The sequence below is a fragment of the Nicotiana tomentosiformis genome, chromosome 1, assembly GCF_000390325.3.
Source record: "Nicotiana tomentosiformis chromosome 1, ASM39032v3, whole genome shotgun sequence".
Lineage (NCBI taxonomy): Eukaryota > Viridiplantae > Streptophyta > Magnoliopsida > Solanales > Solanaceae > Nicotiana > Nicotiana tomentosiformis.
In genome coordinates this window covers 144,004,548-144,018,923 of record NC_090812.1, presented here as the reverse complement: position 1 = coordinate 144,018,923, position 14,376 = coordinate 144,004,548, and the positions used below count along the sequence as shown (strand labels likewise).

The 14,376-nt window shown below is 37.6% G+C and overlaps 1 protein-coding gene across 2 annotated transcripts; it reads left to right on the top strand.

Moving 5' to 3' along the window:
* The first annotated feature begins 906 nt into the window (after positions 1-906).
* On the top strand, positions 907-11,884 carry LOC104103277 (uncharacterized). Of its 2 annotated transcripts, XM_009611170.4 has the most exons (12): positions 907-1,182; positions 4,224-4,268; positions 4,387-4,417; positions 4,516-4,529; positions 4,632-4,682; positions 6,498-6,567; positions 7,289-7,361; positions 7,482-7,549; positions 10,577-10,697; positions 10,900-10,939; positions 11,396-11,463; positions 11,610-11,884. In XM_009611170.4, the coding sequence occupies exons 1-12, from the start codon at positions 967-969 to the stop codon at positions 11,614-11,616; spliced, it is 804 nt and encodes a 267-aa protein (XP_009609465.1). In that variant the 5' UTR covers positions 907-966; the 3' UTR covers positions 11,617-11,884. The 2 variants fall into 2 exon arrangements, with proteins under 2 accessions (XP_009609465.1, XP_033513863.1); XM_033657972.2 differs by lacking the exon at positions 4,224-4,268 and having other exon boundaries at positions 914-1,182.
* Positions 11,885-14,376: the final 2,492 nt, after the last annotated feature.

The following is a 14,376-nucleotide window of genomic DNA, read 5'->3' as shown; positions in this document are numbered from 1 at the left end:
CTGATTTATCATGGGGCACCCACTATGTATTTTTAATTATATCTAAAGTAGGATCCTTCCACTATAAAGGAGATGGTTATTATTTCTGTAAGCACAAAGTTTTGGCATACATTGTAACTGAGATATCATACACTCCTATATTGAAGAGTTATCATTTTTAGTTTCATAGATTGATTCATCGTGCTTAATCTATAAATCATCTTCTTTTCAACTTTGCTTATTTTTCATTCTCTACAGTCAACACTCGATATTTCTATTCATTCTTACGATTTGTGTCAAGTTATACCACATACCCTTAGAACTACGTACAAATTTAACTCTATCCGTTTTTCGGGTAAACATACGTATTAATAAAATAATACAAAAACAAACATCAATCCAATGGATGCCTTAAGTTTCCCTGTAAATACGAAAAAAACAACACGTATTTAGTACCACATCAATAAGGAATAAATCCACATGCATATAAAGGTTATGGATGAAATTGAAGAGAATCTTATTCCTCTAAAGAATAATTTATATTCTTATTAATAAAATAATATAAATACAAACATCAATTAAGAAACCGTGATTGACAGGGTAATTTTACCACAATAACCCTATTAATTGATACTCAATAATTGAACCCAAATTACCAAATAACTTCTCAAGAAAAAATACTCCAAAGAATAAAGAATAAAAGATGATTTTAGTGGACTTTTGTGTTTAACTAATGTGAGTTTCAATATTGAGCATTGGAAAACTACAATTCACCATTATTTATTCAAGAACGGTTTGTTAATGCATTAAGGGCAAAAAAAGAAAAAATCTACCTTTAATAAACGTAAAATGATAAATAAAAATAAAAATTTATTTTTAGTATTATAAGAGGGTGTGCATCACATTATAATTTCTTTAATTAATCTATCAATAAGTATAGCCTTCAAATTCCCATTTCCCAAAACCGCCATCTCTGTGAAGAAAAAGATGCGAGTTCTTAGGAACAGACTATGGCGAGCTCTCTACTCAGCTGCTGTTTCTTCTTCTTCAGCTTCATCCGCTTCCACAAAGATTTCTAGAGCACTTTCCACTTGTATTCATTCCAAACAGTCACTTCCCTCGTACACCGAATCTCGAGATTCTCTCTTTGCTTCGCCGTGGTCCGCCACTCAACTCCGTGGTGCCAAATATCGCGGCGCTGATGTAAGTTATCCTCTGTAATCATTTTTCTATGAACGTTTTAGCAATTGGTATTTTAACGGTAATGATTGTTCATAGTGTCATCACTCATTTAATTTTGCTCCTTCTCATATGACTGATATGAGTATTTTGCTCTTGTAAATTTTGGTCTGATATTACTTGTCCTTAGGAAAAAGTCGCACTGTTGCCCTTGATACCTAATGGAGCTTCAACCAGAGGGTAATTTTAAACTATAGTCAAAAGTTGTTTCTTGCGAAAGAACTTGGTGGAGTTCACTCATTTCATGCTGTACCTCCGTTAATGACAAGGAAAATACGTGATGATTGCTAACAACAAATGTATAAATGAACCAAAAGTATAAGGAATGACAAAATTGAGCAATTTAGTATAGTATGGGGTTAAATTAGGACATTTTCTCCCTCCTATCAATAACTTTACTGTGTAGGCCAAACAAGAGTGAAATAAATAGGAATTCACATGGCCGATCTCAATTAGATTGTGATTGACATGCATGTTGATTAATTTATTGAAATTTATTGTGTACTTAGGCTTCATTTAATTTTGAATTGAAGCTAATATACGCGTGGGCTAGCGTAGAAGTTTATCTGTAATTGCTGTTTCTCATTTTTATTTGTAATTGCTGTAACTAAGGATAAAGCCCTTGTTGGAGGGGTGGTTATCGGCTATGGGATCTTGGAGGAGCAGTGGTGACGCGAGCGCTATGTGGTCAGCGACAACAGACTGTATTAGGGAGGCTGCGAGAGAGGTGTTAGGGGTATCGACGGACGTCTCTGGTGGGCATAAAGGAGACTGGTGGTGGAATGAAGTGGTCCAAGGTAAAGTGGAAGCGAAGAAGGCGACGTACCTGAAGTTAGTGGGGAGCATAGGTGAGAAGGAGAGGCGAGCGTGCATGGAGAGGTATAAGGCAGCTAGAAAGAAGGCTAAGCTGGCGGTCACTGAGGCTAAGACTGCAGCTTATGGTCGTATGTACGAGGAACTGGGAAAAAAGGCGGGGAGAAGAAGTTATTCCGGTTGGCCAAGTTGAGAGAGAGGAAGGCTCGGGATTTGGACCAAGTGAGATGCCTCAAGGACGAAGATGGTAAAGTATTGATGGAAGATGCCCAGATTAAGAGGAGAGATGACAGACTTACTTTCATAAACTTCTGAATGAAGAAGGGGATCGGGATATTGTGCTAGGCGAATTGGAGCATTCCGAGAGTCACCGTGACTTTGAGTACTGCAGGCGTATCGAGGTTGAGGAGGTCGTGGGAGCTATGCGTAAGATGAGTAGGGGCAGAGCGACCGGGCCAGACGAGATTCCGGTGGAATTTTGGAAGTAGGTGGGGTGAGCAGGTTTGAAGTGGTTGACTAGGTTGTTTAATGTTATTTTCAAGGCGAAGAGGATGCCAGATGAGTGGAGGTGGAGTACGGTGGTTCCATTGTATAAGAACAAAGGTGATATCCAGAGTTGTAACAATTATAGGGGCATCAAATTACTGAGTCATACCATGAAAGTGTGGGAGAGGGTGGTTGAAGCGAGGGTGAGGATGATTGTGTCTGTATCCGACAACCAGTTTGGGTTCATGCTGGGTCGTTCGACTACAGAAGCTATACACCTTGTTAGGAGGTTGGTGGAACTGTACAGAGAGAGGAAGAAGGATCTGCACATAGTGTTTATTGACCTAGAGAAAGCGTATGACAAGGTTCCTAGAGAAGTTCTCTGGAGATGCTTGGAGGCAAAAGGTGTGTCGGTTCCCTACATTATGGCGATTAAGGACATGTATGATGGGGCTAAGACTCGGGTTAGGACAGTAGGAGGCGACTCTGAGCATTTTCCGGTTGTAATGGGGTTACACCAAGGTTCTGCGCTCAGTCCGTTCTTATTCGCCCTGGTGATGTACGCGTTAACACACCATATTCAAGGGGAGATGCCATGGTGCATGCTATTCGCCGATGACATAGTTCTGATTGATGAGTCGCGAGCCGGTGTTAACGAGAGGCTGGAGGTTTGGAAACATGCTGTTGAGTCTAAGGGTTTCAAGCTGAGTAGGACGAAGACGGAATACTGGAGTGTAAGTTCAGCGCTGAGCCAAGGGAAGAGGGCGTGGATGTCATGCGAGGCTTGATTCGCAGGTCATCCCGAGTAGAGGCAGCTTCAAGTACCTTGGTTCGGTTATTCAGGGGAGGGGAGATCGACGAGGATGTCACACACCGTATTGGGGTAGGATGGATAAAGTGAAGGTTAGCATCTGGAGTCCTGTGTGACAAGAGAGTGCCACCGATACTCAAAGGTAAGTTCTATAAAGCGGTGGTTAGACCGACCATGATGTATGGGGCTGAGTATTGGCCCGTTAAGAACTCACATATCAAGAAGATGAAAGTAGCAGAAATGAGGATGTTGCGGTGGATGTGCGGGCACACTAGGATAGATAAGATTAGGAATGATGATATTCGGGAGAAGGTGCACGTGACTCCCATTGATGACAAGATGCGGGAAGCGAGGCTTAGATGGTTCGGACATGTTCAGAGGAGAAGTCCAGATGCTCCGATACGGAGGTGTGAGCGGCTGGTTGTGGAGGGCACGAGAAGAGGTAGAGGGCGACCTAAGAAGTATTGGGGAGAGGTGATCAGGCAGGATATGGCGAGGCTCCAGATTTTCGAGGACATGACACTTTGATAGGAAGATGTGGAAGTCGAGTATTAGGGTTGTAGGTTAGGAGGTAGTTGAGTCGTGCCTTACTTCGTACCATTGTGGGACTAGCCATGTAGGATTTTTGTCTAAGATAGCTAGTGGCAATGTTGTGTCTTACTATTTCGCTTTTCAGTGCAAGTCCTATTTACTAGCTATCACTTTTGCTTTGCATTTTTCTTATGGATTTCATGGTGTTCCTATTTTTCTTATGATTGCTGTGGTTATACTAATATTGTCTCCCTTTGCTTTGCATCTTTCTTCTGGATTTCATGGTGTTTCTATTTCTCCTATGATTGCTGTGGTGATACTAATATTGTCTCCTTTTGTCCTTTTGTCTTTTTGTTTTCTTAAGCCGAGGTTCTTTCGGAAACAACCTCTCTATTCCTTCGGGGTAGGGGTAAGGTCTGCGTACACACTACCCTCCCCAGACCCCATTAGTGGGATTTTACTGGGTTGTTGTTGTTGTTGCTGTTTCTTATTTTTCAAGTGCTCACCTTCATTTTATTTTGGTGTAGTTGAAGCCAGGAAATGTGATTGAGAAAAAAGGTTAGCTTGCCAACATTTCTGTACTATGGTTCTGTATATGTCTATATACACATAGACTAATAATGATGTGGTGTTCTTTTGGCTATCGATTTCCTCAGGAAGGATTTATGAGGTTAGTTTATGCTAATAGCTGTCTTATCTCTCTCCTTAGTTTTATGCAATTTTTGCTTTCTTGTGAAGGCGAATTATCTTCATGAAATTGAACATTGTTTAGGTGGTAAAGGCACAACATACAACCCAAGGAAGAGGAGGAGCTATTATACAGGTTTGATATTGAGTCTCATGCATGCAATTTGCTCTTCTTATTTTTGAGATTCTTTCTCTAATTTCACAGTTTGATTTCTTCTTCCATTTTGTGAAATGCAAGAACTTGAAATTACACCTTCAGATCATTGATCTTATGTGATTATGTGCTCTATATAATCACATACTTGATAAGTAAAGAATGTTAAGCAAATAGCATCAATGAGCATTTGACACTCTTTATTGTTTTAGCTTCTTCCCACTGTGAATACCTTCCATCATATTTATCTTTCATGAATGAAACTTGGTTGCTTTCGCTTCCATTTGATCCATCCATTTGGATAACATTAATTGCAGTAATCAATCTAAAGCTGATGATAAAGCTCTAACCAAATTTAACATGGATATTAGGCAATTTTTGTCCGGGCTAGAACCAAACTCTACAGCTGATGAATCTAGGTTAGCGCCTAGGTTCATTTGTTGTTTCTAGTTTTCCTGCTAAGCACCTAGCATTTGAAGGTGGCTTTAAGCCAGTTTATATGGAAGATTTTCTTGTCGGTCATTTTTTATTCACAGAGTCGTCCAATTTTGTGCTGTCCGATGGCAACTCAGTTTTAACCATGTTCTATTGGTTATGCTGTTTGAAGGCTTGTGCCTACTTTCTCTGATATTTATAGGTTCATGTCACATGCACTTTTGAGTTCTTATCTCAAGCCAATAGTTGCTTCGCTTGTACCGTAGAAAAGAAATTATTATGTAAGACTTATGTCAGATAAATTATGGATTGTAAGTCTAGGAGAAAACAAAAATATATATTTGGAGTAGAAGGCAATGATGCAGGAATTACGTCCATTTTGTTGATTTCCGACTTTGAATACAGAACTAGTATACTCTTCCTTGTATCCGGAGTTTCCAATCTTTTTTTTGCTAAAGTGATGCCTATTGTGATTCTCATGATTTTGCCCTACTTCTGGTCATAAAACGTGTTGGATTAATGTTGACTCTGTGGTGCTTTCTCTAATTTTTTGCAGTTTCATCGTGGCAGAAACTTATGATTCTGGTTTCTCATATATATTTATGTATCGTTTTAGACAAAACACCACTAGTCCAGAAAATGTAAACTAAAGATTGTGGACCAATAGCATGTCGAATCTTTATGTACTTAATGTTGTAAAAACCCTAGTCAGCATTCAGCAGCATACTATCTGCAAATCCAAAGTAGCTAATCATCTAATCCAACTCCTTTTATTTTTTTGGAGAATGAGTCATCTAATCCAGCTCTATTTGATGTGAAAGCTTATTGACTTCTTTTCAGCGATAAGCTTCCACTGTTCAGCATTAATGGTCTTCAGGAGTAAATTTGCCTATCTTGCTTGAGAATAATGACAGAAGTTTTAGTGTTATCTCTTATTCGATGAAAAAAAGAACCCATAGAATAAGCATAGGCATTAATTTTAGTATTGGTTGTCAATAGCTAGAAGCTTAGTGGCTTTGTTCCTCTATTTTATAGACAATCACGAATGTGAGATATTAATGCTCTTGTTTGATAAGGATATATTAGTTCTGATTGTTGAAGTCATCAAAATCTTGATACAACTTTGGATTGATAGAATTACGATTCAGTTGGGATTTTATTCCTTGTTCTTTGTCAGTCTGAAACTTCATCTAAGTTGCTTACCTATTTTTCTCAACTTCCTAACATTTGCTAATCATTGATGAGATTAGCTGTTGTTATAATGTTTTATCTTTTATGTCTCGTTTCTTTCAACAAAATCAATTAATCAGTAATCAACATCTTATTATTTACTTACTTTTGTTCTTTGCGAAAACATTTTAGGTGGAGCTCCGTGATGTTGATAGTGGAAGCAAGTCGAATGAAAGATTTCGTACAGATGAACCTGTTGAAAGTATGAATTTTCACATCTCTAGTTGCAAAAACTCATTCATCATATTTGTTGTGTAACTTGTCTCGTGATATATTATGTATCTTTCTTAATAAGGGGTTCGTGCCATTTAATTTAAGGCTTTTGCATTTTGTTGTGTGAGCTTAGGCTTAATGAAGGAAACAATTTGATCTTTTAAGGTTGAATCCTAAGCTTGCAATGTTTTTTTGGCTATATAATTAGAGGGTTACACACTTACCTTCCCCGAGAGTTAGGCACCTAGAAGTTTAGTGCTTTTGCCGTAAATTGATTTGACAATAATGTTTGACAAGTTGTATTTAGCGGATTATAAATGATGTTAACACGATTACATCATTTCATACCTTTGATTCCTTTTGAGGTAAAATCATTTTATCAAATGATTCAATATGGTACATTGTAATAGCACATACATATTGATTCGGAATGTATGGATAATAGGATCCATGTGGTACATACTAACGTATTTTATCCTTGCTTACCAAGAAGTTAACTCACTTAAAGACTGGGACCAATCTTGTAAATTACCTCATTCATGTAGGACGATATCTTGAATTGCATGAGGCAACTTTTCTAATTCGTTGATTAGTTATATTAACTACATCCAAGTCTTTGCTGTAGATGAGCAGCCTGTTTCGCTTGACTCCATTATCTATACTATGCGAATTTCAAATGCATTTTGACGTTATTGGTCTTGCATGTGCAGGAGTATTTGTTGCAGAAAAGAGTTTCACGTACCTTTATACAGATGATGAAACCGGAAACATTGTGCTAATGGAGTGAGTTTAAGTCTGCACTTCCTGATTTTGAGTGATTTTTATACATAGACCTGATCAGTTACATGTCTATCAGTAAAACTGTATCCCAGTCCATTCTTCATCTTTTTCAATCCTATGCAGGCCTGAGACCTATGAGCAACTAGATGTACCAAAACACTTGTTTGGTGAATCTCATGTCTACCTTCAAGGTACTCTTACGTAGTGTCATCTGCTTAAGATTAGATATATCTATTTTATTGTACCTTATATTCATATGCTTTTATATTTATGTTGTGCAATTACTTTTGTGTCTTTCTAAAACTTTGCAAGATCCTTATTTTTAACAATTAAAGCTGAGTACGAAATGTCGAACAAATTCATGTATTATTTAGTATAAGATATAACTCATGGATGTTTTTCAAATTATGGTAATACTGTCTGGGAAACCATATCTTTGCTTAGGAAGATGGGAATTAGCTTTTGAAATTTCTAATATGGGATGCGCACAAGTCACCTACATAGAATGCATAACTTGTTCTAACAAAGTGCTGGTGCATGTTTCCCTGTTAAAAGTTTTATATTTTTTTTCTTTTCCCTTTCCTTTCTAAAATTTTCTTTTCCATTGTGCTATTTTCCACTTCAAAAAAATATAATAGAGAGAACTCATCCAGATTGATGGGATTTGTACATAAAAACATCACATGGATTGTGGAATGGAATCATTGAATTTCAAGTAGGTAATTGTCAAGCTTGGACAAATATCATGTGTCATTTGGTTTTTTGGAAGCTTGTTTCTATAAAGTAAATTTATTGATTGAGGAGGAATGAGAGTGGAAGGATCTAAAAGGGCAGAAGAAAAGCCTCCTGTGCAAATGGTTATTGAGATTTGGTTTGTCTGATGGAGTACTATGGACAGCAGTGCTGAAGGAGAGAGATGTTGCGCTCAAAGAATGAAGGGTGCATGTCCCTTATAAACCTGTACTATGTGGGGGTCTATGGAAACACATTAGATGTTTGTGCGAGGAATTAGCAGATCAAGCTAAACTGGGGTTTGGCGTGATGCCTGGTACACCAATCAAAAACTCGTTCCCGTACTCTATAGCATAGCTCTGTGTACTGAGCTTAGGTGGTGCAATACAAAACAGAGCAGGGTTGGTATAGTCAATTTTAGGAGGAGCTATAATGATTGGAGGGTTCTAGACAAAGCTGCTGGGTTTACCGCCGCATCCTTTCGCGTTAGACTTGAAGTTCTTCATAGGTAGGCAGGGTAGAAAATCAGGAGAATTGCTATAATGTGGAGACTGTACAATTCTCATCGGATACTCCAGATTCTCTTAAATGGAAGCATTAGAAAAGTGGAGTTTTTACTGTTAACTCCTTCAACAAGTTTCTGATTTTCCACTGAGTATATAACATCATATTGTTCTTGGAAGAAGATTTGGAGAAGCAAAGCCCATATAAAGTTGTATGTTTTGCTGGATCGTCCTATGAAGCTGCTTTCTCCCGACATAGCCTATAATAGAGGAGGGGTATGGTACTATAACAATAGTTGTCACATGTGTGCTGATGAATCTGAGGATGTCTACCACTTATTCATATTTTTGAACCCTGCAGCATATAGAACCCTGGTATTTAAGTTGGAGAATGGCTGAGGGGTGGGCTTTATGCACCAAGTTTCAGACTGTGATAGCCCTTGGGGATTTTTCGGTTATTATAAAAAACCACCTATTCATACATTGCCCCTTGGCATCACAGCAATGGCAGTTCTTTCTCAGTCTCCTATAGTGAAAGGGGTTGAGTTTTCTATAACCTGTTGTAAATACTCATGCAGAGTTTTTGTGCTCAATAAAATATGTCTTGCATATTCCACTGGAGAAAAAAATGTCTTACTTATCCGGACAAAAGAAGAGAAAACCTTCCCCGTACAAGATGCGTACAAAAATGGAGAATCTTCATATTTAAAAAGTGATTCTTTATAACAACTAAAAACCCAGTGTAATTCCACATGTGGGGTCTGGGGGAGGGTAGTGTGTTAGTCTTTGTATTGTCTTATTCTTATATTTCTGTTATTACTTATTGTTTATAAAAAGCAAAAAATCATCTGTCCCCATTGTAGAAAAAACACAAATGTTTTCACTAGTTTGTGCAAAGGACTCACACAAAGGACTCCTCTACTTTCCTTTGTATTGCATGAACTCTACTTATTTAATCACCAAAAAAAAAAGGACTCCTCGACTTTCCCATATGCTCTAAGCTCTTAGATTTTTCTTGCTCATATGATCCTAAGAAATGCTAAGGGAACTACTTCCCATACTGTTCGCTTCTGTCACTTCCTTTTGAACTTCTAGCCTAACAATGTGTCTTAACACAGCCCACATTGCATAACCAACTTTTCCATGCTATGTGTGGAACTTGAGGTAGCTTTTTAGTATGGTATTGGTCGAATTGTAACATTTATTTAATAGCTTCCATGTTACAATGCCCTCTGCTGGGATTTGAACGTGAGTTCTCCTTCTACTTCATTAACCACTAGGCACACACCCTTATGTGCTCATCTAGAAATAATACTATTTCTACTTCTTTGATGAGTATGTTCAAAGAGGGACTGACTGATTGTAGAGGAATATTTCCAACATCATGTTAGGCATGGTCAGAAGGTAGATAAAAGACCTACTCTTTAATTTTTAATGATTGCACAACTTATGCAGAGGAGTTTCATGTCTGTTGACTTTTGCTTATTAATGGTAAGCAACTGGTGGAACCACTTTATACATAGGTTTTTATGAATGAGAAATGAAGTAGGACTATTTCGCCTTTGTCCTTGGGCTCTATATTACTTGAGATAGTCCTTTTGACAGTATGCTATTCATCTCAATTCCTTATCAAGAGTGATACCAGCAGTGAAAAATAAGTCATCAAATATTTAACTTTCCCGTCTTAATGTAGTATGTCTGTGCCTTGTCATAGTAGTTCCTATTGATGTTCTATGTGCAAATGTTCCTTTTTTTTTCCTTCTCTTTTTTCCTCCGCCTTAACAACTATAGGTGGAGGGGGTATAACTATGTTCCTTTATTTCCTTCTTGTCTATCTACATATTTCCCATGAAGTTAGCACGTTTTCTTCTTTAACATTATAAATTTCTTGTTTTTCTTGTCTGCTTTTTCTTTTTGATCGACCATCTTTGTTGTGACATGTTTGTAATTGTGCTAAAAGATGAAAAATTATATAATTCACAGATGATATGAAAGTCAGTGTGCAAATGTATGATGGAAGAGCAATGTCTGCATCAATTCCTACACGAGTAACATGTACTGTTGCTGAATCCGAAATTCCCATGAGGGCGTCAGCTACTCCACAGTATGTTAGCTTCTCATCCTTATGACTGTTTTCTCATGTAATTGAAAGAACCTTTTTCAGTTTGTCTGGTAAATTATTCCTGGAATTAACAGTACTTTCTGATTGACTACAGTCACATCTCTGCAGATAAAGAAGGTTTTGCTATTTTCTACTATTTATTATCTCTCTGATAAAAATAATTTGTAATCTTTTCTATTGATAGGTATAAGAAGGTTTTGTTGGACAATGGTCTCACTGTGCAGGTAAATTGTAGCATTAATTTTCCAACAGTTATATCATGGATTGAGATTGTAGCATTATTCTGCGGTTTCCCCTCTTTTTTTTTTCTTTCAAGTGCTGGGGGTTGATGTTGGTATGTTGCTTGGGAACTGCTTTACCTTTGGATTCCAAGGCAATAGTTGCCATAAGCTCCCTCCCAAGTCCCACCTCATAAGAAAGAAGGAAAGAGAAAACACAGACATTTTAAGTTCATTTCTTTATTATGGATGTGTCAATCCTGTCTCTTTCACATCTCTCTCTGACTTTTGCTGCAAGTACTACCTATTTTTTGCATCGGACTCTTGAATGATTTGATGTTTGCTAAATCATGTAGTCTTCATTATGGAAAATGTGAAATACGTAATCGAGCAATATCTATCACATGGAGTGTAGCTGTGCAAGTTCTTGACTTCCTTCTTTACATCTTACCCCTTTTCTAGGTACCAAAACATATCTTAGAAGGGGACAAGATTATCGTTAGCACCACCGACAACTCTTACATGAGCAGGTGAGTGAATGGTTACCTTGTTCCTCGTCCGTTTCAGCATTTGTTACTGCTATCTATCTCTCTTCATTGTTAATATTCTTTGCATGCTTTTGAATAAATTCGTATCAACTCCATTCCCTCTATTTGACATCTCTCTTCAATCGCAGAGCTTAGGAGCAGGACTTTATTGGATAACTTCGGAATGAGAGCGATCGGCGAATTATTGATTATTGACAAGCAAGGTTTTGAGTTAAATCTACTATTGACAAATAGTTGGAGTTTATTAGAATCACAAATTACAGTACATTTTTTTTGGGCAGAGTGTTTACATGAGAAGCATATCTTGAAAGTGCGATTTTAAGTTTTTCATAAAGCCTTAACTTATGTGGTACTACAGGGGGCAGAATGTTTATCAGAATAAAGATCACCCCAATTGATGCTGTTTTGCTGCCTCCTGGGTTTAAGCATCTTTGGGTCCTGTAGCTTATTCTCTTTGGGTGGAGATCCTCCAGTGAATTTTGGTCAAGTATTGTTCAATGCAGCTGCTGATGGATATATGCCATGTGTACACCCAGATTATTCAAGACAGATTTGTTGGGTCCAAACGCACACGCAAGCGTACACGATCGACAAGTAATAAAGTGATAAGAAAGTATCGTTCCTACGAGGATTTATGATCAACTACTGTCCAATCTAAGCTATTTATAAATTTAATGCTCAAGTGAGTGTGAAGAAGAATGTGATTTTTATAACTAGATTACTACGATCTAATAAGCAGGCAAGAAAATAAGAACGCAAGTAGAGCAATTAAACACTTAGAAAGAATTCAATGAGTTGAGGATATTTCAGGGTGTCACGCCCCAAAATCGAGAAGCGCGATCGGCGCTCAACTAAGTGAACCCGACCGAGCAAGCCTATTAGATTCCTTCTACCCAAACTCATTCATGAATAAAGAGAATATGTTTTCCTTAATTAAACAATAAAGTGGTCATGTCTGCAATTACCAATTTCTTACCATAAGTTTCACCATTTTTAAAGTCTCAAATGGACAGTCTCAAATGGACAAGTAATACAATCACAACATAGCATAGTTTGTCTTTCCCAGCACCAATACACAACCCACACTATGTTTACGGAGCCTCTATAGATAAAGAAGAGTGCAATGATAATGCCGGCAACAAAGCCCCGGCTATACCTCAAACAGAATACACAAAGTACAAAAGATTCATGACCTTGGAATGAAGTGGGGTTCACCAAGTCAGCTGGGAAGAAGGTGCACTGCTATCACTGATCAATATCTCCTGCTGTGGAACCACCTGCATCCATTGAAAGATGTAGCGCCCCTGACAAAAGGGACGTTAGTACTGTCAAATAACACCAGTATGTATAACTAAACACCCTCTCAATAGAATAACAAATAATACAAACAAGATTATCATAATATCAATGAAAGCCTTAATTAACATCAAACCTCAATTTAGGATCAAGACAATGTTCAAATTAATTTTCATATCTCACATTGGGAGATTTTTAGTATCGACATACCATTGTGCACAATACCAGTACAACTGTATTCTCAGTACGGAGTCCGATCACGACCCGATCGGCTAGGCTATCTCATTAGAGACATCAACCACAATTACTCTCAATATCAATACCACCGTCTTTAACACGGAGTCCGATCATGACCCGATCGGCTAGGCTATCCATTAGGGACATCGATCACAATTACAATTTTAATTACAATTTCCAGCACAATCACCACCATGAGTGCGGCATGGTGTCCGATCACGACTCGATCGGCTAGGCTGTCTTATTTGAGACATCAACCTTTTTATATCAATCATCGCATTTCATAATACTTTCACATCTTTTCATTTCATTAGCACTAGTGGCCATAATTATAAGATCATCCTTGGCACGTTGGCCATATTCAGTATTTCATGCTCACCTTATCAATTTCAAATATCATCCTCATCATCAACAACAAACACAATTCAAATCAAAGTGTGTAGTACACATGTGAGCAATTTAGAGTCTAATGCACATCTACATTTCACAAAATTTGACATAATAGCCTTCATTTGAACTTGACTTAAAGTTGAAACATTATTAATGCACAACCCATATTTTAACACATCCTCAATTGGTAACTTAACATGAATAGAGCATTTGAGATGCTTGTTGAACATATATCTTTCAACCCAATCTTACTCGGAATAGCCAATTTCATAATGAATCATTCAGGACTTACATAATTTACATAAATATCGTGGGATTCAATTATAAGAGAAGAGTTTAGCCAACATACCTCAATTGAGCTTGCTTAAACTCTAAAACGTTCCAGAATTCTTAGCAACTTCAATCTATTTTAGAAATATAACAAATTGAATCAAAATTAGGAAGATGATCATGGTTCTAGCTCATTTGAGCATTTTATCAAACACTAGGTGCGCACAAGGTTTCAAGGTCCTTTTATGGAGGATTCCATCATCCCACAAACCAATTTTTACCATGCTTAGTTCAACAATCTTCCTACACCCCTTGATATCACATGCATGTAAAATAATCAACTCTCATGCCCAAAAATTATCTTGCTAATTACCCATTTTCAGATGATTTCGAAATTAGGGTTTAGGGTGTAGAATCTTACCTCTAAGATGAAGACCTAGTGAGCTTGCCTTCTTAATCTTCCAAAACTTGAGCAAGAATTGAAGAACAATTATTGAAGAACACCTTCTCACTCTAGGGCACTCTCTCTCATTCTAAAATGTCATATTATATCTCAAAAATATCCCAAAACGTGTATTTAACGAAGTAGGATCGAATTTTAAAAACCCAAAAATGAAGCTCCGGAACAGGTTCTGCGATCGCATATCGGTCACATAATTGGTGTCTAAAATGACCAAATATCTGCCTGAGTCTGCGGTCACT

Bases quoted from the DNA above. Each gene is read 5' to 3' on its own strand.
- LOC104103277 (XM_009611170.4), top strand. From the start codon at position 967: ATGCGAGTTCTTAGGAACAGACTATGGCGAGCTCTCTACTCAGCTGCT. The intron at 1,183-4,223 runs GTAAGTTATCCT...TGTTTTCTTAAG, and splicing joins CCAAATATCGCGGCGCTGAT to CCGAGGTTCTTTCGGAAACA. The intron at 7,362-7,481 runs GTGAGTTTAAGT...AATCCTATGCAG, and splicing joins GGAAACATTGTGCTAATGGA to GCCTGAGACCTATGAGCAAC.